General features: G+C 38.8%; 1 protein-coding gene across 1 annotated transcript in view; it reads left to right on the plus strand.

Moving 5' to 3' along the window:
- Positions 1 to 26,746, plus strand: part of PPM1E (protein phosphatase, Mg2+/Mn2+ dependent 1E) — a 183,479-nt gene that overhangs the window by 143,780 nt on the left and 12,953 nt on the right. Inside the window, exons 2-4 of the mRNA XM_028109173.2 lie at positions 15,154 to 15,272; positions 21,988 to 22,187; positions 26,031 to 26,219. Coding sequence (XP_027964974.1) covers positions 15,154 to 15,272; positions 21,988 to 22,187; positions 26,031 to 26,219 — 508 coding nt within the window. The remainder of the gene's footprint in view (positions 1 to 15,153; positions 15,273 to 21,987; positions 22,188 to 26,030; positions 26,220 to 26,746) is intronic.

Here is a 26,746-nt window from a genome sequence, read left to right on the forward strand (position 1 = left end):
TTCTGTTGCTTCATTTTTGGTGTATAGAAATGCAATAGATTTCTGTACCTTGATTTTATATCCTGTGATTTTCTGAATTCATGTATGAGTTCTAGCAATTTTGGGGTGGAGTCTTTTGGGTTTTCTACATAGAGTGTCATTTTGTTTGTGAAGAGTTAAAGTTTGACTTCTTTCTTGTTGATTTCGATGCCTTTTATTTTTTTTTGTTGTTTGCTGAGGCTAGAACTTCCAGTACTGTGTTGAACAACAGTGGTGAGAGTGGACATCCCTGTTGTGTTCCTGATCTTAGGGGAAAAGCTCTCAGTTTTTCCCCATTGAGGATATTAGCTGTGGGTCTTTTGTATATGGCCTTTATGATGTTGAGGTATGTTCCTTCTCTCCCTATTTTCTTTTTTTTTTTTTAAACAAGGTGCAACATTTTTAATTATTTTATTATTTTTTAAGATTTTTATTTATTTGACAGAGGGAGAGAGCACACAAGCAGGGGAAGCGGCAGGCAGAGGGAGAGTGAGAAGCAGGCTCCCCTGCTGAGCAGGGAACCCGATGCAGGACTCGATCCCAGGACCCCAGGGATCATGACCTGAGCTGAAGGCAGCCGCTTAACTGACTGAGCCACCCAGGCGCCTTCTATCCCTATTTTCTTGAGGGTTTTTTTTAATCAGGAAAGGATGCTGTATTTTGTCACATGCTTTTTCTGCATCTATTGAGAGTGTCATATGGTTCTTATCCTTTCTTTTTATTAATGTAGTGTATCACATTGATTGATTTGCAAATATTGAACCACCCCTGTAGCCCACGAATAAATCCCACTTGATCGTGGTGAATAATCCTTTTAATGTACTGTTGGATCCTATTGGCTTGTATCTTGAGAATTTTTGCATCGATGTTCACCAGGGATATTGGTCTGTAATTCTTCTTAATGAAGTCTTTGTCTGGTTTTGGAATCAAGGTAATGCTGGCCTTGTAGAATGAGTTTGGAAGTTTTCCTTCCATTTCTATTTTTTGGAACAGCTTCAGAAGAATAGATATCAGTTATTCTTTAAATGTTCGGTAGAATTCTCCTGGGAAGCTATCCAGCCCTGGACTCTTGTTTGTTGGGAGATTTTTGATTACTGATGCAATTTCTTTGCTGGTTATGTGTCTGTTCAAATTTTCTATTTCTTCCTGTTTCAGTTTTGGTAGTTTATATGTTTCTAGGAATTTATCTGTTTCTTCCAGATTGCCCAATTTTTGTCATATAATTGTTCGTAATATTCTCTTAGTCGTTTGTATTTCTGTGGTGTTGGTTGTGATCTTTTCTCTTTCATTCGTGATTTTATTTATTTGAGTCCTTTCTCTTTGGGATAAGTCTGGCTAGGGGTTTATCAGTTTTGTTAATTCTTTCAAAGAACCGGCTCCTAGTTTTGTTGATCTGTTCTATTTTTTGATTTCTATATCATTTGCTTCTGCTCTAATCTTAATAATTTCCCTCCTTCTGCTGTTTTTAGGCTTTATTTGCTGTTCTTTTCACAGCTCCTTTAGGTATAAGATTAGGTTGTTTCTGTGTTTCATAGTGTTGTGGTCTGAAAATATGCATGAAATATGATCTCAATCTTTTTGTATTTTTTTTTAAATTAATTTACTTATTTGAGAGTGATAGCAAACACAAGCAGGGGGAGCAGCAGGCAGAGGGAGAAGCAGGCTCCCCGCTGAGCAAGGAGCCTGATGTGGAACTCGATCCCAGGACCCTGGGATCATGACCTGAGCCGAAGGGAGATGCTTAACCGACTGAGCCACCCAGGAGTCCCCTTTTTGTAGTTGTTGAGGCCTGATTTGTGACACAGTATGTGATCTGTTCTGGAGAATGTTCCATGTGCACTCAAAAAGAATGTGTATTCTGCTGCTTTAGGATGAAATACTCTAAATATATCTGTTAAGTCCATCTGGTCCAGTGTATCATTCAAAGCCATTGTTTCCTTGTTGATCTTCTGCTTAGATGATCTGTCCGTTGCTGTGAGTGGTGTGCTAAAGTCCCCTACTATTATTGTATTATTATCAGTGAGTTTCTTTAAGTTTGTTATTGATTTATATATTTGGCAGCTCCCAATTTGAGGGCATAAATATTTATAACTGTTAGATCTTCTTGTTGGATAGACCCCTTTATTATGGTTTGGTGCCCTTCTTCATCTCTTATTATGGTCTTTGGTTTATCTAGTTTATCTAGTTTGTCTGATATAAGTATGGCTACTCCAGCTTTCTTTTGATATTCACTAGCATGACAGATGGTTCTTCACCCCCTCACTTTCAATCTGGAGATGTCTTAGGGTCTAAAATGAGTCTCCTGTAAGCAGCATATTAATGGGTCTTGTTTTTTTTATCCATTCTGAAACCTGATGTCTTTTGATTGGAACATTTAGTCCATTTACATTCAGAGTAATTATTGATAGATATGAATTTAGTGCCATTGTATTACCTGTAAAGTTGCTGTCCCTATAGATTTCCTTCTAGTCTTTGTTGCTTTTGGTCTCTCTTTCCCACTCAAAGGGTCCCCTTTAATAATTCTTATAGAGGTGATTTAGTGTTCATGAACTCCTTTAGTTTTTGCTTCTCTTGGAAAGTCTTTCTCCTTCTGTTCTGAATGACAGCCTTGCTGGATAGAATATTCTTGGCTGCATATTTTTTCTATTCAGCCTGTTGAATATATCATGCCATTCTCTTTTGGCCTGCCAAATTCCTGCGAACAGGCCTGCTGCTAACCTTACGTGTCTGCCCTTGTAGGTTAAGCATCTTTTGTCCCTAGCGCCTTTTAGAATTCTGTCTTTATCTTTGTACTTTGCAAGTTTCACTATGATATGTCTTGGTGTTGACCTGTTTTTATTGATTTTGAGGGGAATTCTCTGTGCCTCTTGGACTTGAATGCCTGTTTCCTTCCCCAGCTTAGGGAAGGTCCCAGAATTTGTTCAAATAAACCTTCTGCCTCTTGTTCCCACTCTTCCCTCTAGGGCTCCTATGACATGGATCTTATTGCCCTTTGTAGAATTGCTGAGTTCCCTAAGTCTATATTCATGATCTAATAGTTTTCTTTCTTCTTTTCAGCTTCATTATTTTCCATAATTTTAACTTCTGTATCCTATTTGATCCTCTGCTTCTTCCATCCTCATTGTGATTACATCCAGTTGGTTTTGCTTCTCAGTTATAGCATTTTTTATTTTGTCCTGACTAGTTTTTAGGTCTTTTATCTCTGCAGCCAGGGTTTCCCTGATGTCGTATTTGCTTCCTCCAAGCCCAGCTAGTATTTTATGACTGTTGTTCTAAGTTCTTGTTCAGATATATTGCTTATATCTGTTTTGAGCAAATCCCTGGGTGTGATTTCTACTTGGTCTTTCTTTTGGGGAGAATTCCTCCATCTTGTTATTATGCCTAGGTTTCTGTCTTTTGCTTTTATGAAAGCTTGTTATGTTTCCTGCTCCTAAGAGTAATACTATATTAAGAAGGGGTGATACACTGTCCAGGGCCTGGCGCTTCAGGAAATGTTTCCGGTGTATGCTGTGTGCACTCTGCTATTGTGTTTTGGTTGCTCTTTCCCACAGGCCAGTCCTCTACAGAATTCCTCCTTGCTTGCAGTGGGGAGTGTTTGGACCTTTAACTAGATGTGCTTTGATTTGTTTGTTAAGATAAGCCCGATTTTTGGGTTGGGGGGGAAGTCTGATTCAAGAAAAGAGAAAAGAAAAAGGAACAAAAAAGCAAACAGACAAACAAAAAATTATAAGCCTGATTCCAAAGAAAAAGAAAGGAAAAAGGAAAAGAGGAAAAACAAAAAAAGGCTGATCCAAAAAATGAGAAAAGGAAACAAAACCAACAAATGAACAAAAAACTATAAGCCTGATTCCAAATTAAAAGGAAAAAATAATATATATAAAATAATAATAAATTAAAATAAATTAAAAAATAAAAAAAAAGAAATGCTTGTCCTATTTCCACCAGAACTGGAGCTGAGGCTTTGGAACATTCTATGATCAGTAGACTTGGTACATGTGGGGGCCTATGTTGTTCTTCTGAGGGAGAGTCCCCCTGCGCTGGCTTACAGTCAGACCTGCCTTAGTAAAGATGCCCCTGCTGGGCACAGGGGAGTGGGGTTTGATGTAAGTGACTCCAGCCTCCACCGGAGGTGCTGTGTTTCTTTCTGATCCATGCTGGGGCGGGGGGGCGGTGATGTGGTGAGAGGGGTGGAAGATGGCGTCACCCTGCCCTCTCGTCCTAGACAGGGGGACTTGGGGCCACTGCTGTTCAGGAGGCCCTCACAGAAAAGCAAACAGTCTCCCCTCTTGTGGCCCAGGCTTCTGTCAGATCCCTACCCTCAACCTGTTTGTGCCTGGCTGCGGGCATGCCCAGCACCACAGTTCTCCTGTGTTTTATCTCTGGCCATGGACTGGGATTCAAATCTCCAAATCTTAAAAGATCCGGCAAGGTGTGGACCCACTCTCCTCCCCCAAGGAGAGCCCTGCAGTGCTGCACCTGGCACTGTTCTGTTCCCAGAAAAGAAGTCACATGGCACACACATGGTGGCTGGAATCTATGATGAAGCATAGCGAAAAGTTGTGACCAGGTTATCTGCCCTCTGCTCGCTTCCATCCCCTGCTGTTGGAAGAGTGCTCAGTGATGCTCAGTGAGCCTTTTGTCCTTGGAGAGACAAAATACCCTTTTCCAAATGTACTCCAAGAAGGGGAGCATTCTCTCCCAGTGCAACCTAGGGGACCCCCACACCTCAGTGTCTTCTGGAACCCTATGCGCTGCTTTTTGTCCTGCTCTCTCCCTCTCTCCTTGACAAGGGCTCCCTCCCCTCTGTGGCACCGTGGCTTATCTCTCCCCCAGTTCACATCTCCAAACCTTGCATCTGTTATGTTCTCTTCCTCCAAATGCGCAGTTTTCTTAATCCTCAGATCGATTTCTTAGTTGTTCAAAATGATTTGATGTTGATCTAGCTGTGTTTGAGGGATGAGGCAAGCCCAGGGTCCTCCTGCTACTCCCTGCTTTCTTAAGACTGGTCAATTGTTTCAAAATACTGAAGTAGAATTCCTATTAAGAAGCCATACATACTTTCAGATTTTAAATACATTATCTCTTAATGAGAGGGACTAAAGTCTAAGTTAAGTGAGGTGTCAGCACAAACCGTTTTGAGTTGACAACAAAAGTGTAAATATGACCCTCATTCCTTTTTGCCAATGGTTATCACCTGTTTACTGATACTAGCCTGTTTCATAGCCTACACGTAAGACCTCAACATTGTTATATGGAATACGCTTTCATAAATGTATTGACTTTATACTCTTAAGGAACATTCATTCTAAGGAGTTAGGGAATGGCTTAAACATGTATAAATCAGAAAAACAGGGCGCCTGGGTGGCTCAGTTGGTTAAGTGACTGCCTTTGGATCAGGTCATGATCCTGGAGTCCCGGGATCGAGTCCCACATTGGGCTCCCTGCTCAGCAGGGAGTCTGCTTCTCCCTCAGACCCTCTTCCCTCTCGTGCTCTCTATCTCTCATTCTCTCTCTCTCAAATAAATAAATAAAATCTTTAAAAAAAAAACAGAAGTATATTCATTCAGCAAATATTGATCATTGTGTGCCAGGCACTGATCTGGGCATTGACATCAATCACCAAAAACAGATAAAAACATCTGCAGTCAGGTGGGAAGAGGAGACATAAACAATAAACACAATAAGAAATGCACGTAGTATACTAGGAAAGTATAAAGGCTGTGCAAAAAGGAAAAGATTTACAATAATGAGAGGAATTACAAGTGCAGGGAGGAGAGGAAGAACCATCAAAGGAGATTGAGAAGACAGAATCCTAAGAGTTATGTAAGAGTGTGATGATCTTGAAGCCTAGAGAAGAAAGTGTATCAAAGTGGAGGGCATGATGAGCAGGTAGCAGCCAGTCACTTGGTAGCTCCTAAATGAGTCGGATGGGAGAAGAGACTAGGTTTTAGCAACAGGAAGGTCACATTGGTGATATTGACAAGTTTCAGTAAATTTGTGCTGTTTAATTCCTTTGGTCATGGAGTAAGAATGACAAGAAAGACAGTTACTGCTAAACCCTCTTCTTTTTGTGGTCTTGTGGTCTAGTGGTATTTTGACCTTGGGTAAGTAAGTGTGTAGCATCTAGATTGCTATTCACAGAAAACTTATGATACTGTTGTTTTTGCTTAAATGTCAGCCTGGTCAGTGTGAACAAATGGTTGTTAAGATTACACTGAGAGCCTCAGTAGGGACTGAGATTTCTGTTGCGAGAATCCCAAACTCAGAACTGCAGGAACTAGTCATTTGGTAGGTAACATCATTTAGATTCAGAAGAGCTACCTAAGAGAAACTGTGACATGTGGGCATTACAGTCCGTTGACTCCAGGTGGCATTCCTCGAGGTTGCTATAGAAGGAAAGAAAATAGCTTAAAGAGAAAAAAAAATCAGCCCTAATTTTAACTCTGTTTAGTCCACTAAGAAAAAGAATACCAAGTCAGGTGGAGACTTTGCCTTTTTAATTTTAGTTTAATGTGTTGTTTTAGATTTACAATACATATGATTAACTTGTTGGGGGGGGCTGGTAATCAGAAATTCAACATTTAAGTGACTGTCACCCTAGCTAGCAAGGGTGTAATGAGTAGACAGAATCATCCTAACATGTGGGCTGAGATGAGGCTGCTCTAGACGAGTCTTTCAAAGTTAATTGATGGAAACTTCCCACCTTCAAGAATTTTTATTACCTTAGCAATGCTTTGCCAAGACGGCTGAAACACAGCTGTGGGGGCTGTGCCAACGCCCACATTGCCAGTGTCAGGAAGGACGTACTTTTAAACCTCTAATTTATCTAATAATGTCTTTAGTGATTTGTGTAGGTTTGGTATTGTAATGAAAATGCTTCCTTTGCAGCCTTAAAATGTATATTGTCTTGATATGCATGTGGAAGATACTAACAAGTCAACTTAGAAAAAGATCTGACTAAAATACTATCCTGTCCATCTGACAGGACTTATTTATGCATGATATTTGAAAATGAATGCAAAGTAAAAGTTTTTATGCCAAAATAATTTATTGTGGTTTCTGCTGTATACCAAGATGGTGATATACAGTGCTAGAAAAAGCGACCTTTCGGATTCAATTCTAATCTGACTCCTTTTCTTTTCTGTATTGGAAAATGTAGATTCTAGGACTCTTATCAGCCTATAGAATGGAGACAGAATAATAAGGTCTTGTAAATAAATATTTTTAAAGAGGTAGGAAATAGTGTTCTCTTGTTTGAAATATTAAACTTCATAACCAGTTGGTGACAATATTGTTATGTTTATGGCATAGGTGTGGCTTTTTAAGAAAATAAGCAATACAAAATCTGAAGGATTATTTCCTAACTAGTAGATTCACTACAAGGATTGATTACAGAGTTCAGTTTGTGTAGCTTGATAGAGTCTGGATTTCTGCTTTACAATATGTAACATTGAGAAAGTCACTATACACAAAAGTTCAAATATGCATCCATTAACATAAATAGCTTTAATGAAATGGCATGATTTATTTATGTGACTAGGAATTAAAACTAAATGCACCCCTAATTAATGATATTTCAACATTGTTCAAAGGCTATGCATAGTTATGTATGGCTTAGATATAAACCAGACAAGGATTTGTTCTTATCTATGAATATATAAAGCCTGTACTTTGATGCCTAAACAAACAAGAAAATAATAAATTGGTATGCATGAAAACACATTTCCTTTTGTTCTCAGGATGTGAATTGCTTGAAGATAGGAATGGTAAGCACTTCAGAAATTCTGCTAATATGTATAAATAGCAAAGGATCTTTCTTGGACTATATTTGAGAGCCCTAACATGATTAATTTGACTTTAAAAGAGCCAGTCTCTCAAAATGACACACACCGCAAAAGTTAAAAAATTTCAAATCCCATTCTACTTCAGCAGTGTTCTCAAGATAATAACATTTGTAACCTCAAATCTACAAACTGCTATGAGTTGTGGCCATTCTCTGATAGTACATTTGCCAAACTTTGAGCATGTATCAGCATTGTAAATGCTTCTATCCAGGGCTATATGAGAAATGATGCAAGAAAGCAGTTTGCTATGTAATTATCATGTTAGTCACTCCTGGTAATTCGCTGAAAAATGACAAGCTCTAATGATAAGCTTTTATTTGACTTGTATCAAATATTCTGATGTGACTATGTTTTGTTTTGCTTTTTAAGATTTTATTTTTTTATTTGACAGAGACACAGTGAGAGAGGGAACACAAGCAGGGGGAGTGGGAGAGGGAGAAGCAGGCTCCTCGCGGAGCAGGGAACCCGATGTGGGACCCGATCCCAGGACCCCGGGATCATGACCTGAGCCGAAGGCAGATGCTTAATGACTGAGCCACCCAGGCGCCCCTGATGTGACTATGTTTTAAAATATATTTGCAATTCTGATTTTTCTGAAATGATCGCTTTCATTTCAGAGTCAAAATCATAAGAACTTGTTCAGGCTCAGTGTTCCAGCTCTCTGACAGGCGGAGGTAGCTGACGTGGTGAAGGGTGTAGCTCGATGTTTTATATCTAGCTATTAGTCAGCTAATCCTCCTCCCTACTTCACTGAAAATATTTTCATTCTGTCTGACAAAAAGTAAAAAATTACATTAACTGTGACTAAAAATGTATTGCAGATGATACATTAATGAGACTAATGGTTCTTGCCTTATTCTCTAAAGTTTTCATATTTTTACCTTTGGTGAGCCTTAGATCCTAGATATTTTAATAATTACACTAAAGATACTTTTTCTTTCTTGGTAGGGGGAGGAATTCTAGGGAATAAGATTACAATGAAGGTTTTTAGGTAATCTTAATATAAATTTTGAAACAAAAGGACCAAGTAAATCTTGTAACTGTATACTAAAAGTCCACGTATGCAAAATATTTGGATGTGTCCAGTTAGTCAAAGTACAGCATGATAGAAAGGTAAAAACAAGCAGTGCTGACAAAGAGTTTATTTAGGCTTATGAAGAAAAATTTTGACTTATCAAGAAAAACTCAGTTAACTTAGCATGAAAGGAGAAATGGTAATACTGCTTACAAAGCATTTGGATTTCAAGGGATGTCAATTTATTTCATAATTGCTAAAGGGCAGTGGCTTTCAAAAATTTTTTTTATCATAATCAAGATTCAGTATATACTTATGTGTGTATACAGAATACTTAGCCTTACCTCATGTACCCTATTTCCTTTTTTAAAAAAATGCTGATCAGGGGTGCCTGGGTGGCTCAGTTGGTTAAGTGACTGCCTTCGGCTCAGGTCATGATCCTGGAATCTCGGGATCGAGTCCAGCATGGGGTTCCCTGCTCAGCAGGGAGTCTGCTTCTCCCTCTGACCCCCACTTCATGCTCTCTCTATCTCATTCTCTCTCTCAAATAAATAAATAAAATCTTAAAAAAAATAAATAAAAATTAAAAAATGCTGATCAGGGGCACCTGGGTGGCTCAATTGGTAAAGCGTCTGCCTTTGGCCCAGGTCATAGTCCCAGGGTCCTGGGATGGAGCCCTGCTTCAGGCTCCCTGCTCAGTGGGGAGCCTGCCTCTCCCTCTGTCCACCCACCCCCTCTGCTTGTGCTTTCTCTCTCTCTCTCTCTCAAGTAAATAAGTAAAATCTTAGAAAAAAAATGCTGGTCACAGTTCATAAGTTCATTTCATTAACCACTAATGGATTGTAATCTACAATTTGAAAAATACTGATAAATGGTGATAATGATAAAGATAATTTTCCATTTTTTTTACCCTCTAAGGACGTCAAATGTAAACATTGCCATTTTATCTGTTTCTAAACCACTCAACCACTCACTTTCTTGGTCTCACCTAAACCTTGTTATCACAAATACTGCACTGGCTCCAAAATCTTATACACAAGCATCCTGTCCTCAGACTACAATACTTCTTTATCCTTCTAAGTTATGTGCCCAAGTACTCCCACTACAGTTGTTTAATTACATTTAGACCACACTGATTTACCGTTCATGTCTGTTCTTAGCCAATTTAAAGTTCATGGTCTAACACTGTATTCACATGCTTAAAAAGATACTAAATTTCAATGTCTCTTCTTTACTTGTTAATACTCGCAAAATCCCAAATCTTGATGAACTAGACAATTCTTTTTACCAACACATATTCCAGGACATGGACATAGATGGAGAAAATTGTACAACCAGAAAGACTGAGACAATTTTTAAATAAAACCAATCTCTTAGCACTGACAGTCCTACTTTCTGATATGTCTGTTTCATATCTACTTTCTCTTCATCCCTCCTGCCCCATATACTTTCTACCCTCACCACCCACTTGATAATCTAATCCAGTGGTTCTTAAAGTGTGGTACCTAGACCAGTAGCATGAACCTCATCTGGGAACTTGTTAGAAACGAAAATTCTGAAGTCGTACTTAAGACCTACCAAGTCAGAAACTCTGGCGATGGGGCCCAGCAATTTGTGTTTTAACAAGTCTTGCAAATTGATTCTGGTGTCTGCAAAAGTTTGAGAACTACTGATCTAACCCCATACTTCACTGAGAAGCCATTCTCTAGAATGTAAGCTCCAGAGATGGGTTATTTTTGTTTTTTGTTTGTTTGTTTTAAAGATTTTATTTATTTATTTAATTGACAGAGAGAGAGAGAGACAGCGAGAGAGGGAACACAAGCAGGGGGAGGGTCAGAGGGAGAAGCAGACTCCCTGCTGATCAGGGAGCCCGATGCGGGGCTCGATCCCAGGACCCTGGGATCATGACCTGAGCTGAAGGCAGTCGCTTAACCAACTGAGCCACCCAGGTGCCCTGTTTTTGTTTTAAGAGTATAGTTGACATACAGTGTTAGTTTCAGGTAAACCACACAGTGAGTCAACAATTATACATTAAGAAAAGCTTGCCACATATAGTAACCATACAAATTTAGTACAATATTATTGACTGTATTCCCAATGCTGTACTTTTCATCTCCGTGACTTATTTTATAACTGGGAGTTTGTACCTTTTAATCCCCTTCACCTATTTTCCCCACCTCCCTCTCTACTGGCAACCACTAGTTTGTTCTTTGTATTTATGTCTATTTCTGTTGTATGTTCATTTGTTTTTTGGATCCCACATATAAGTGATATCATATGGTCTTTTTTTGACTTATTTCACTTAGGTCCATCCATGTTATCGTGAATGGCAGGATTTCATTCTTTTTTATAGCTAGTATTCCATTGTATATATACCATATCTTCTTTTTTTAAATTTTTTATTGTTATGTTAACCACCATATGTTACATCATTAGTTTTTGATGTAGTGTTCCATGGTTCATTGTTTGTGCATAACACCCAGTGCTCCACGCAGAACGTGCCCTCTTTAATACCCATCACCAGGCTAACCCGTCCCCCCACCCCCCGCCCTCTATATACCACATCTTCTTTATCCTTTCATGTGGACAGACATTAAGGTTGTTTCCTTATGTTGGCTGTTGTAAATAGTGCTGCAACAAACATAAGGGTGCATGTATCTTTTTGAACTAGTGTTTTGGTTTTCTTTCGGTAAATACCCAGAGGTGGAATTACTAGGTTGTATGTTATCTCTAATTTTTGGAGGAACCTCCATGCTGTGTTCTATAGCGGCTGCACCAATTTACATTCTCACCAATAGTGTGTGAGGAAGGGTTCCAGAGGCAGGAGTTTTTGTCTTTTATGGTCATTTATATCCTGAGCACCAGAACTGTGCCTGGAACACTGTAAGCCTCAATAAGTTATTGTTGACTCAACCCTTTAGATGGGAACTCTCTTACTTTCCTACTAAGAAATCTAGAAACATACCTGCATCTGTACCCATTTTCTTCCTTTCTTTTCCAACTGGTGAAATATGCCTCATGCTATCAAAGGTCAGCAATTTCCAGATATGTTTTGGATCTCTTCTCTTCTTGCCTTCTCAGGAACTTCACTCCTTTGGTCATCCCCTGTCTCCTGCATTATCTATCAATCTTTCTCTACTAGATTATTTCATTTAGTATACAGATTCTACACCATTCTAAAATAAGAACAAGCTGTCCCTGTCCTCAAATGACCTTTTACTTGCTGCCACACCTCCTTGCCTCCCACTTACCCATTCTAATCTTACTTTCACCTCCACGAGTCAATGGTTCTTAACAAAGTCAATGATTTTTTAAACATCTTTATTGAGATATAATTCACATAGCATAAATTACCCATTTATTTATTTTTTGAGATTTTTTATTTATTTGACAGAGAGAGACACAGCGAGAGAGGGAACACAAGCAGGGGGAGTGGGAGAGGGAGAAGCAGGCTTCCCGCTGAGCAGGGAGCCCGATGCGGAGCTCAATCCCCGGACCCTGGGATCATGACCTGAACTGAAGGCAGATGCTCAACGACTGAGCCACCCAGGCGCCCCAAAAGTTACCCATTGAAAGTATACAATTCGGGGGTTTTAGTACATTCCTAATTGTTTAACCATCACTACAGTCCAAGACTTAGCACATTTTCATCACTCCAGAAAGAAACCCTCCACCCACCAGCAGTTACTCCCTACCCACCTCACCCCTCTGCCTTAGGCTATTGCTACTGTACTCTGTTCCTGTAGATTTGCTTATTCTGGACTTTTTATATAAATGGAATCATAGAGTATGTGGTCTTTTGTGACTGGCTTCTATTACCATAATGTTTCCAAGGTTTATCTACATTGTAGCATGTATCAATACTTTATTCCTTTTATGGCTGAATAATAGTCCATTGTATGAATATACTGCTTTTATTTATCCATAATCAGTTGATGGATAGTTGGTTGTTTCTATTCTTTGGCTATTATGAATAATGGTGCTATGAACATTCATTCACATGTTTTTGTGTTGATGTATGTTTTTACTTCTCTTGGATATATACCTGTAAGGGGAATTGCTGGGCTATCTTAAGGAACTGCTAAAGCAGCTGTACCAGATATCAGAAATATTGTTGTGGCCTGTTTTAGAAAAACAGTCTGCCATGTCTGTTCCTTTTTTAATTTTAATTTTATTTTTTTATTTTAATTTTAATTTTTTTTAAGATTTTATTTTTTATGTATTTGACAGAGAGAGACATAGCAAGAGAGGGAACACAAGCAGAGGGAGTGGGAGAGGGAGAAGCAGGCTTCCTGATGAGCAGGGATCCTGATGTGGGGCTCTATCCCAGGACCCCGGGATCATGACCCGAGCTGAAGGCAGACGCTCAACGACTGAGCCACCCAGGTGCCCCTTTATTTTATTTTTTAAAAGATTTTATTTATTTGAGAGGGAGAGAGAGAGAGAGAGCAAGTGAGAGCACAAGGGCAGTGGGAGGGAGAAGCAGACTCCCCACTGAGCAGGGAGCCTGATGCTGCAGGGCTCAATCCCAGGACCCTGTGCTCACGACCAGAGCTGAAGGCAGCTGCTTAACCGTCTGAGCCACCCAGGCGCCCCTGCCATGTCTGTTCTGGCCACACAATTCACATCCTTCACACATATAAAATACACCCCTTTGCCCCCCACCCCCCATAAGGTATCCCAAAGTTCCATCCCTTAATGGCCTCAGGCTTAGGCTGGAGGTTTAGGAACTCAGTGAGGTCAAGTGCAGGTGAGATTCCTTGGGTACAATTTCTTGATGAAAGCTCCTAATTCCACTTGATGTGAAAACGTGGTGACTAAAGAAGCAAACTACACCCTTCCCATAACTCCCCAGCATACAATGGTGAGGCATGAGATAACTTTCCTGTTCTAAAAGGGTTTGGAAAACAAGAGGCAATTCTCTTTTTATAATTTCTTCCTATATGATGTACTCTATTTCAGTAGTTTTAAATATCCTCCATACATTCATGACTTCCATATTTCCTAACATCTCTGAGCTCCACACTATTTAATAACTTTCACTTCATTTGATACCTTCTTTAGGATATTTCATAGATATTTCCAACTTAACATGCTAAAATTAATTCTTGTTTTCTTCTTTACCCTTTGCCTCCACAAACCTGTTCTTTTCCTGGTTTCTCCGTCTAGGTGAATGATGCCACCATTCACCTAGTTGCTCAGACCAAAACCCAGGACTCAGCCTTAATTCTTTTCTCTTATCTCTATATTCCAATAATCAGCAAGTTCTGTATTTTCTTTCTTTAGAATATACTCACTTTTTTTTCAGTCTCACCTGGATTACAACAATCTCCTTATTGGCCACCCCCCTTCATTCTTGCCCCTTTCTGATTTCCTTTGGCACAGCAGTCAAAAGTCATATTTTAATTAATATGTCTGGTTATGGCATGCTGTTGCTTACAATCTTCAGTGACTTTTTTTTAAAGATTTTATTTATTTATTTGACAGAGACACAGCTAGAGAGGGAACACAAGCAGGGGGAGCAGCAGAGGGAGAGGGAGAAGCAGGTTCCCCACTGAACAGGGAGCCCGATGTGGGGCTCGATCCCAGGACCCTGGGACCATGACCTGAGCCGAAGGCAGACGCTTAACGACTGAGCCACCCAGGCGCCCCCTTCAGTGACTTTTCACTGCACTTTGAAATCCAAATTCCTTTCCATGATCTAAAAGGTTCATATAACTGGCAGTTGCCTGTCCTTCTGACTTTATTCCTTGCCATCTTTACTCTTTATCCACCATACTTCATCTTCTCTGGGCTTTTTTCAGTTCCTCACACATACGAAGCTCTCAGAAAGGATCTGTACACATGCTGTTTTCTCTGCCTGGAATATTCTCTCCCAACTTCCCACCCCACAGAACTGAATCTTTCTTATCCTTCGAGATAATGGATTCCTGACCATTCTAAGTAGGTACCCCCTCTATTATTCTCTATCACTATATCCTGTTTCTTTTATAAAACTTATCCCAATTTTAAGTTGTGTCCTGTTTGTTTACTTGTTTATCATCTGTCTCCCTAACTAGATTTTAAGCCCTACTGGGTCAGAGGCCATGTCTGTGTTGTTTAGTGTATACCCAGTGCCAAGGCAGAGTACATAGCACATAATATGCACTCAGTAAATATGTGTTGAATAGTGTTTAAAGACATAATTTTGTTTTGAGACATATATGTTAATAATTGGTAATAATGTTAAATGTATTATTTCCTAGTTCTTACTGAAATAGCCCTTTTTTCTTTCAGTAATTGCCCTTCCTTTTTGGCTGCTGCTTTAGCCAGAGCCACAGCAGACAAAGTCCTTCAGAGTGACCTTTCTGCACATTATCTCCCAAAGGAAACAGATGGCACAGAAGGGACTGTGGGTGAGTACCTTTCCTACATCATTTGTTTAAAAATATTAAAATCTTCTCATGTGTAGTAACCCGCAGAGAATGTCTATGTAATATGAAATCTAATTATGTTTACCCACTTGTTGATTTTATAGCGGTAGCAAGAGAAAAAAATGCGAGTATTTCAAACTGGTCAATCAAAGGAGGGGAAAAAAACAGGGTATATTTTGAAAATGTGATGACAGTTGGAGCAAGAGATTAACATAACAATATCATCAGAATACATTCTGATAATAATATCAGAATATTAACAGAATAAATAATGCCTAGGTAAGTGGAAAGAGTAAACTGAGAAGTGTGAAGACGCAACAGAAAAGATGAGTGAGGGGAGAGAGTTTGAGCAAGACCTATTTAAAATATTTAGCTTACCTTTAAGAATCCAAGTAAAAAATCATATAAAAATTCAAGAAATCAGTTGTAACAAAACTTCTCATTAATTATATTAAATTTTATTTCTACCAATAAATAAACAGAGTTCAACATGACAACTATTTAATGTGTGATTTAATTGCATGGATCACTGTACATCTTTTTTCCAGGCAAATTAAGAGGCTTTATTTATTTATTTATTTTTAAAGATTTTATTTTTTTGAGAGAGAGCACAAGCAGGGGGAGTGGCAGGCAGTGGGAGAGGGAGAAGCAGGCTCCCCGAGGAGCAGGGAACCTGATGCGGGGCTTGATCCCAGGACCCTGGGATCATGACCTGAGCCAAAGGCAAATGCTTAACTGACTGAGCCTCCTAGGTGCCCCTAAGAGGCTTTATTTATTAATGAAGGCATATTTATTAACATATTAGGTTTATACATATTTGACAGGGTCTAAGGAGATAGCAATTGTAAAAATTAGGAATTACTACTCAAAATTGTTAAGGAATTTGAATATTTCACTTTATTTGTTCTATTTTAAGCATTTGCCTTTAAACATGGTGCATAAGGAACAAAGCATATATTAATGAATCAGAATAACTAGATCCCAGAGAACTTGAGGCAGATATAAAAGTAAATATATCTGTTCTTACTTTATCTTTCTAGATCATTTTTGACAGAAAATTGGGGAGAAAGGAATTCCTCCTCTTGTTTTTACTGAGAGTAATTGATTCACTTGGAACCAAATTGTTCCAGAGTCAGCTTGGATGGAATTCCTGCTACAAAGCTTTGGTCTTTCCTCTGGTACTGATGCATGAAGTGAAAGCCCTGTAATGAAAAGATGAGGGAGATGGAATTCTGCTTCACTGCAGCCTGGGTGGTGGCTGACTCAGCTCCAGCTCAGTACAGTGACATTAACGACTAATGAGTAATTTACAGCTGCGAGGGGGTGGATTGCTACTTCGGACAATTTTCTCTTTTTCACACCCTTTTTTATTTTATGTTTCCATTTCAAGCAGCAATTATTTATATACTGATGTTCCACACTCCCTGCAGAAGGAGAATACTTAACGTAGCCAGACTAAAGTGTAGCCCTGCATGCCTGCTTTGGAATTAAACCCCCATAAGATAGTAAAGTGAAATGATGGGTTTTTTGTTTTTTTTCTTTTGGTGGTATCATTGGTCATTCTGATTTTCTATTTTTTCAAGAGATTACCCAGTAGTGTCTCCTTGCCATGGCTGTGATTCAGAATGATCTATTGTAATTCTCACTCTTTGCAAGTCCTTAATCTATTTAACCCAAATCCCTCAGTGTCAGCTGCACTGAGGAGAATCTCTTCAGGACAGATTGTGTTTATCCATACATCAGAGTGGGAAATAAGCATACTGAATGAGGCCTGCCGTCACTGGTTTAAAGGCACTCAAGTCCCCACGGAACTCTCAGTTGTTCCCAAAAACTTTAAAAAAAAATCCTTAACCTAAAATTCTTTTCATGTTTATGTCATCTCTACCAGCAGTGTTTGCTAAACAACCTTGTGTATCTCTTGGTACAAATTTAGTTTGGCGGATATAACTCCTGTTCAGACAACCTAAAATCAATTTGAAATATCCCAATGTAAAAATTAAAAACAAGAAGGGGAAAATTATCACTAACACAGAGGACGTTAAAAGAATTATGAAAACTTTGTGTAAATAAGTCTGAAAACCTGGGTATTTTCTAGAAAAATACAAATTAACAAACTACCTGAAAAGAAAGAGATTAAGATTGTCAAGGAGCTATCTTCTAAAAATGACAAAGAATAGGTGATTCTGGGGGCACCTGGGTGGCTCAGTCGTTCAGCGTCTGCCTTCAGCTCAGGTCATAATCCCAGGGTCCTGGGGTCGAGCCCCACATCCGGCTCTCTGCTCAGCGGGAAGCCTGCTTCACCCTCTCCCACTCCCCCTGCTTGTGTTCCCTCTCTCGCTGTCTCTCTCTTCAAATAAATAAATAAAATCTTAAAAAAAAAAAAAAGAATAGGTGATTCTACAGGTGAACATTTTCAAATGAGCAAAGATAGACAATTCTAATGCTTTTTAAAATGAATTATCCAATTGCATATGGAAGGAAAATTTACAAAGCATAACACTGATAGGAAAACTTGCCTGAAATAAAACTAAAAAAGGAAATGAGAAATCAGTCTTAGTAATCAATGTAAAAAAATCTTAAGTAAAATACCTGTATATTGAGTACAACAGTTCATTCATTCATTCATTTATTGAGGGCCTAACATAAGCTTAGCACCGTACTGAGACCATAAACAAAACAAAATAATAGGAAGTCTGTTAGGATAATTTATATATTAAGGTCAAAAGAAAAACACCAGAATAATCTCAAAAGATGCCCAAAGAAGCATTTGATAAAATTCAATTATCCATTCCTATTTTAATACTTAATAATGTAGAACTAGATGAGTAGTATATCTTGGACTTTGTTGGACAAAATTTGGCTCAGACCAAAATCTAGCATGTATGCCTAATGTGTACTTAAGAATTTTTTGGTTGCAAGTGACCACTAACACAGCTCAAACTGGCTTTAGCAAAACAGAATTTATTGGCTACCCTTCAACATACGGGCTACACAGATTCAAGGCCTCAGATGATTCATCCCAACCTGGCATTTCTCCAAATCTCAGCTGTTTTTTCTTTCTCTTTCTCTCTCTCTCTCTCTCCTCCCTCCCTCCCTTTCTTTCTTTCTTATTTTTTTTTTCAAGTAGGCTCCACATTCAACATGGGGCTCAAACCCACGAGTCTGAGATCAAGAGTCACGTGCTCTACCGACTGAGCCAGCCAGGTGCCCCTCTTTAATTTTGATTTTATTTTCAGGCTCCATGTGGTGGCAAGATGACTGCTAGATCTGCCCAGGCTCAAATCAAGCAGGAAAGTAACAGTAACTTCACTCAGTTGCTCTTACATAAATTGCAGGATTCACTCTAACCAGCCCAGCTTGGATTATTTCCAATTCCTGAACAATCAGTATAGCCAGAGGAATGTGATTGTCTAATTAGCTAGACCTGAACTACGTCTTAGCCCTAGATGCACATGGACTGAGAGTAGAGAAGGAACCGTCTCTGGTAGAAAGAGGAATGTTTGCTAGGTGGCAAGTAACACATTAAAGCAAAGTTCTTACTCAAAATAGGAAATAAAGTAAAATAACTAGGAATAAATTCATTAAGAAGTATGAAGATCTTGGGGCACCTGGCTGGCTCATTTGTAAGAGTATGTGACTCTCTATCTCTGGGTTATGAGTTTGAGCCCCACATTGGGAATAGAGATTACTTAAAAAAAAAACCAAACAACCCTACTGAGCAACATAAAAAGGACTTAAATTAATGAAACAATATAATTTGTTCCTGGATAAGACTCTATATAAAAAAGACATCTTTTTTTTTTTTTTTTTTTGCAAATTGCTTTATAAATTCAAGGCAATCCCAAACACAATGGCAACAGATTTCCCCCCTCAAACTTGGCAAAATGAGAAAACTCATCTGGAAAAATAAGCATGTGAAACTACCAAGTGACATCTTTTAAAATTAATATTAGGTAGGAAGGCTAATCCTCCTGATATGAAAAGATGTTATAAAGTTATAGTAATTATAAAATAATGGCATCACTGTAGAAATAGATGGCATGATCAGTGAAGTCTCTAGAATAGATGATAAAAAAGCATACATTTTTTAGTAGTTAATTTATATAAGTTTGCATATTCATTTATTCAGTAAACATCCAATGAGCCCCTGCTATCTGCTAGGTACTGTACTATGACTAATCAAGTACAAGACACAATCTGTTTAATTTGGGAGATGTAAGAGCATGGGTGTCAGAGTCAGATAGACCTGTGATTGAAAATGGTTTTACTTGTTTGTGAAATGTTCCAGAGACAGAGGATGTAACAAACACTTAATAAATGTTATCTATTGTTACAAAATGTGGCAAGAGCTATAGTAGATGGTGTAATGGGAACATAAGGGAAGAAGCAACTGGGAGGGGATAGGAACAGATCTACTGGTTTACTAAATATTAGAGGAAGCAGGTATTGCCTCCCCTAACCAATTTAATCAGTCTAACCAGTGCTACCCAATAGCACAATGATGGAAATGTTCTCTACCTGCGTTGTCCAGTGTGGTAGCCACTGGCCGTATGTAATTACTGAGCATTTGAAATACAGCCAATGTGACCCAAAAACAGAATTTTAGATTTTACTTAATTTTAATTAATTTAATGTTAAATGGCCACATGTAGCTAGTACTTACTGGGCGGTGCAGGTCTATATAGTAAGAGTAATATACACAGCCAAAGAATGATATAATGGTTTCTGTTATTTGGGAATCTGGGAACTAACCTGATAGTATCAGTTATTTGTTTCACCCCCACTCCATTCTCCCTCAATGTTTCCAAATTTACTTATTGTTTTGCATCCTCTGTTGTGATTGATGTGATCAAACTCACCCCTATGCTGCTACAAAGACCAGATGGCGTTGGAGTGATACAAACAGGTAATTGCTGGCTGAAAGAGATAGTCTCTGGCAACTGGTGCTTTAAAAAAATAAAGACTGGAGTTTTTCAAAACAATAAAAATACTGGCTTGTATTTTTCCCCTCTTATACACACGTCCTCAGGTTCCCCTCTTATACACACCTCCTTAGGTTGTATTTGCTCTCTGAACTTCCTTTCTCTTTCAAACATACCCTTGACTTTCTGTTACATAAAAACGTCAAGGGGGACAGAGCCAAAAACCATGGTTTACCAAACTTGTACTATGTTAATGAGAAAAAAGGCAACGAAAACCTTGAGATAAGCTTTCTGAATGTAGTCATTGTTGGAAGGATTTTGAATAAGGAAACAGGTAAATGTAGTGGCAGATTAAAGCAACAGCAGGGAAAGGAATAGAAAAGTTCCTAGGCCATTCTAGAACACACTCTCCTGTGGGGTCTGTGTTCTAGATCAGAGGAGTCACGTGCAGCCATTGCCCTTTCTGGTACACGTTTTCTCAGGCTGTCAAGCTAGATCTGATTTAGTAAAGTAAAAAAAAAAAAAAAAAAAATTCTTAAAGAATTCTAAATCTTTTTACCTGAGATGTAGGAATCTCTAAAATACTGGCTTGAGAAAAACTTAAATCTCCCCCTGATTATTTAATAGCTGCAACTTGAGTAGAGGACAGCTGGAGCCGGGGTGATGTGAGATATAATCTCTTCAACACTATTCAGTGTTGCCTAAAAGGTTTACACATCTGTCCATCCATCGAGAGATGCAAGTCAGCCTCCGAAGTCAGCTCATCTACTCCACTTGATGGGTCAAATAGTAGACTTAACAGTCTAGGGTGAAGAATCCTCTGGTTGCCATCTCCTTTGTTCTATCCAGGGTTACACCCATAGACAGAGTTTAAGTACTTTTTTCCTTAGAGACTTTTAAAACTTTTAAAAAACTTTTACCTCATTTGTTAACCTTTTGGCTAAACTATTTAAGCTATTGCCAAAAACTTTAATTAAAAAATTCATCAAATAAGAAAAATATAATTTAGTTCCAAATTCTGATCATTTACAGGAGAGAAAAGTTAGGGAACTGGAGGGAGATAAAGGAAGAGGCCAGGAAAAAAAAGACAAAGACAAATGGTAATCACAATAAACTCTCATTCCTGTAGTTGGTAAATAAATGATGTTTTCATAGGCCTTTCATATCCCAATTGGCTGGATAACTACTGTTCATATTTCAGTCATTTTTTTTTTAATTTATTTATTTGACAGAGAGAGGGAACACAAGCAGGGGGGCTGGGAGAGGGAGAAGCAGGCTTCCTGCGTAGCAGGGAGCCCAATGCGGGGCTTGATCCCAGGACCCTGGGATCATGAGCTGAGCTGAAGGCAGACGCTTAACCGACTGGGCCACCCAGGCGCCCCTTCAGTCATTCTTCTAAGCAGGGGGAGCTTGGCTCTCCAGATGATAATCATGGCCGCCAACCAAAAGGGAACCAGTGCTCTGAACTAGATAGCAGTGGTTGGAGAACTTTGAGGGTTGGAAGAAATCTAGTCTAAGAGTAGATTCAATCCTGGCCAGAGGTTTTCTCCTCATGACATAAGAATATCATAGTGGCAGCTGCTGGCTGATGATTTTCTACTAGACTGGTTGTCATTTTCTCTCTTCAGAATCAACATTTCATTTCTCTTCAGGAGGAATTTCTTCTATTAAGGAGGAACTTGATGAAGGTGACCTACTTCTGTCTTTACCAAGCAGGCAAGTGAAAAGCAGCTTTACAAGGCTCTTCATTGGGGGTGTCTGTGTTTCTTTCACAGAGATCGAAACAATGAAATTGGCCCGTTCTGTCTTCAGCAAACTACACGAGATTTGCTGCAGCTGGGTGAAAGACTTCCCTCTCCGCAGGAGACCCCAGCTTTATTATGAGACATCAATCCATGCCATCAAAAACATGCGCAGGAAAATGGAAGACAAACATGTCTGCATTCCTGACTTTAATATGCTCTTCAATCTAGAGGTAAAGGGCCCTTCTCTAGAGTCAATGAGATTTAAAAAACAAACACCTTCATGGTCTTATTTTTCTATAAGGAGAACTTCTAATATACCTCTAATAGCATCTCTGATGGTTTGGAATAGGACTAAAGGCAGAGTGGCATAAATCTGCTTGTATTAGACAACAGAAAAGAAACTTATGTTATTTTGTTTTTTTTTTTAAAGATTTTATTTATTTGAGAGAGAGAGAGCACGAGAGGGAAGAGGGTCAGAGGGAGAAGCAGACTCCCTGCTGAGCAGGGAGCCCGATGTGGGACTCGATCCCGGGACTCCAGGATCATGACCTGAGCCGAAGGCAGTCGCTTAACCAACTGAGCCACCCAGGCGCCCGAAAACTTATGTTATTTTGGTTTATTTATTTTTAAGTAAGCTCTACGCCCAATGTGGGGCTTGAACTCAAACCCCAAGATCAGGAGTCACATGCTGTACAGACTAAGCCAGCCAGGCACCCCGATTTTATATTTGAATAGGTAATGCATTCACATTGTTCAGATTGGAAAACAAAAATCTCTGTCTTATCCTTGGTGTCTCAGATGCTCAGTTCCCTTCCATGAAGGCAAGGGAAGTTACCAATTTTTTTTGCATAAACTTCCAGAGCTATTCTATAAACATAGAAGCATAAAAGAAAACTGCCGTATCTCAATAAAGCTGTTTTTTTAAAAGGAAACTACAGTAAAATTAGATGGTGTTTATTAAGTTCCCACATTACTATGTTGCTGAAGCAACATAAAATGTAAACATAAAAGGATGAATTTAAGACAGAGACAGTTTTCTGATTTCCAGTGATTCTTTTTTAAATCTTGGTTTCTGAGATAGAAAGTCGATGGAATTACATTTCATGAATCTCTGTGACTGACACATTGGATCATATGAGTCTTGTCAGCTTAATAACCATTTTCTTGTTATCTTCATCTTTTTTCTATTAATTGTATTCTGTTAGTGCCAACAGAGGTAGGTTTGTTTCCCCTGCCTGTCACTTGCCTCTTTTCTTTATTCAAGTCCATAACTTAAAAATTACAATGTAGTAATTTATACAAAGCACAGTATTTCCTTTATTTAGCAGCTAAATTTAAATTTTAGCTAACTGTCAAGGTCTGATAAGCAGTGATGGTAGGTTGGTAATTGGTGCTTATGTTACAAAGATAGACCAGCTTTGTTTCCAAATATCTTTAGAATATGTGAATATCCTTATTTCCAAATGTTACCATGCCCATGCAAATATAACCTTAAATGTTAACCTTAATGTGACAAACAATCCTTCTATCACTACACCCACTTGAAGATTATACTCCGATCTGAGGGCATTGTTGCTATTTGTTGACCTGGTTGATTTTCATTTTGCTTCAAAATCAGCCCAAAGGCCTAACTCAGAAAGGAACACCTTGAGAAACGGTTTTGAAGGCAATTTGGCAACACATACTTAGAACCTTGTATATTTTCACCACCTCTGATCTGGTAATTTCACTTTTAATTTTATATTATAAGGACACAAATGCAGGAAATTCTTATATGTTTTGACATAAATGTCTTACATAACATTTTCAGTAATAAACTAGAAATGATCAAAGTCATATATAGGGAGCAACTATAATATGCTCATTAGATGTATAGTACATATCCATTTCAAATGTGTAATACTTAATGACATAGGGGAAATGCTAATGATATAATAAATGACAAAAAGCAGGATATAAAATTTTATGTATAGTATGATCTTAATTTTATCTAAAAAATTTATATATATAGAAAAAAGACTGGTTATCTGTGAATGGTGGGATAATATATAGATTTTTCTTTATTAGTCCAAATAAACAATATATTATCTTTATAACAGGGAAAACTTTTTTTTTTTAATTTAAAAAGGTATACTAATTTTTTTAAGAGATCCCCTTGGCTGTCTTCTGTTTCTCTGGATGCTATATTGTTTAAGAATCTCCCCACCAATCTCACATTGTTTAAAGTTATACTCTCATGGCCTCAGAAAGGTATTATTGTCCCCTCCTTTTTTGTGATGATCCCACATCAGCTCACTCATTTAAAAACTGCTTGGATATGCTGTTTTTCAATTTTACCTTTATCTTGCCAACTGAGTTGTTTAAAAGTGAGTACTGCTTTAGTACAGGTAGAAATTCTACATATCAGGACTTTTTTTCAAGATAGTTCTGTTTAATCAATTTTCAATGGCATTATAGATGGTATTATTAACTAGTTGTAATGTCTGTATTAGATGTTGATTTCATAATATTTGGGTGTTTTTACTCTATGGACATTTATATTTGGTACGTAGTACACCCTTTAAAAAGAATTTTTTTCTGGAACACCTGGGTGGCTCAGTTGGTTGGGCGTATGCCTTCAGCTGGGGTCATGATCCCAGGGTCCTGGTATCGAGTCCCACATTGGGCTCCCCAGTCGGTGGGGAGAGTGCTTCTCCCTCTGCCTGCCGCTTCCCCCTGCTTGTGTTCTCTCTCCCTTTCTCTGGCAAATGAATAAATAAAATCTTAAAAAAAATTTTTTTTTGAAAATTTGAAAAAAATACTCAAAAAAAATTTTTTTAAAGATTTTATTTACTTGAGAGAGAGAGAGAGGAGCAGGGGGAGAGGAACAAGCAGACACTGTGCTGAGTGCAGAGCCCGAGATGGGGTTTGATCCCAAGACCCTGAGATCATGACCTGAGCCAAATCAAGAGTCAGTGCTTAACCAACTGAGCCACCCAGGCATGCCTAAAAATAATTTTTTCAAAACACAGATGATACCTCTTGTTTTAGTAGTTCCTCCAAATCCGTACCTAATAGATGAGAGAAAAAGCACAAGAAAATTATATGATTTACTTTGTGTATTTGATTTCCTTTGAATGACAGGGCCTAGACTCATCTGAGCTCCTAGAGCCCACCGATCAAGTCAAAGCTTGCACATGAAAATGATTACATACTGTTGCCTAAAGGGAGTCCAGGACTCAAGTGAGTTCAGTGAGCTACAGATCTCCTAAGTAAGCTAGATCTGAGATGTACACACTGGAGTTGAAGATAAAGAAGCAAACTACTTAATGGCTTAAATGTAATATTGTGATTAGGCTTCCTTTGTCAAGACAGATCCTCTTCTGGCAGTTGCCTTAGTGCTTCAAGTAGTGGGTGGGCCAGGAAGGGTGACGCTAAATCTTGGTTAGGGGACAAGGCAAAATGGGTACAAGGCATTTGGATATCTGATTTGCTCTAAGTTTGGCTAACCAGTTTAGAGACTGTGTTATTTATGGTGAGTATTCAATGTGACTATGATTTATGAAGATATTACAGCTTAGGAGCCTGTGTATGCTTTCGTTATCTCTATTTTTAAACAACCTAACATAACTGGTCTTGTGCTGAAGGCCAGTTATTTCCTATTGTTCTCAGTTTCTAATTTTATTAGAATACTTTCATTTTGAAAAAAATACTCAATCCAGAACAGCTTTTACTCAATTCCTCCTCATACTTTCTCTCTCCTCCCCCTTCCCACAACTTGTAACAGCAGTTTTGAAGCAACTGCATGTGGGCGGTTTCCATGGTACAAGACGGCAACTTTCAGTGAGAGGGCACTTCAGCCTGAGCTAATTGGCCACGATGTGTTCCAGTGTTCTCTGTGTAAACACAGATACCCCAGTGCTGCAGGTATTTTAGCAGGTGATCAGGCATGTCAAAAAAGAGAAACATCTAGTCTCATTGTCTAGGTGACAAGTGCAGTGGAGGAGGAGAATGGGCATCATCAGTACAACGGATTGGTTCCTTTGAGTCATGCTGTACCTCACTTCCTTAACTGTTTGTTTTTCTATCAACAGGACCAGGAAGAACAAGCCTACTTTGCAGTGTTTGATGGCCATGGGGGAGTGGATGCTGCCATTTATGCCTCCATTCACCTGCACGTTAATTTAGTCCGCCAGGAGATGTTCCCTCACGATCCTGCTGAGGCCCTGTGCCGGGCCTTCCGGGTCACTGATGAGCGGTTTGTGCAGAAAGCAGCCAGGGAGGTATGCCATTTCCTCATAAATTCCAGCCATGAATGCACTAGCTGAATTCAACTTGGTCCGTGGTTCGTGGGCTATTTTGGGTTTTCTCTTTTGGGGCAGGCTTAAAGTTCTTTCAGACTGTATTCTTGACCCATGATATTGGATTCTGTTATAGTTCTAATTCCATCTTAAGGGTTTTAGTGGGGTGATATGATGTGCTGTAGAGAAACTCCAAAGTTATAATTTTCTAGAAAGCCAGTCCATTGCTGGATTTGGCAGGTGAGTTTTAGCTTTTTTATTTACCAGTGCCTGTCAGCTTCACACCAGGACCATCTCTCTAAGCAGACTTTTGCTGACAAAATCTGGATACAGTGATTAAAACAATGGACTAAAAAGGAAACAGAAGCTGGATTACTCCCATACGTTTGGTTCTAAGTGGGTTGGCAGTGTTTTACTGTGTATCTCTTGAGGGAAGATTTGCTTGGAGAGCGAATCCTTAGATGATTCTTGAACTGATTTTACAGGAAGAAAAGTCAGAGCTCATGTCC

Source organism: Eumetopias jubatus, unplaced genomic scaffold (assembly GCF_037043125.1).
Source record: "Eumetopias jubatus isolate StellerSeaLion01/CBP00866 unplaced genomic scaffold, mEumJub1_p1.0 scaffold_10, whole genome shotgun sequence".
NCBI classification, from domain to species: domain Eukaryota; kingdom Metazoa; phylum Chordata; class Mammalia; order Carnivora; family Otariidae; genus Eumetopias; species Eumetopias jubatus.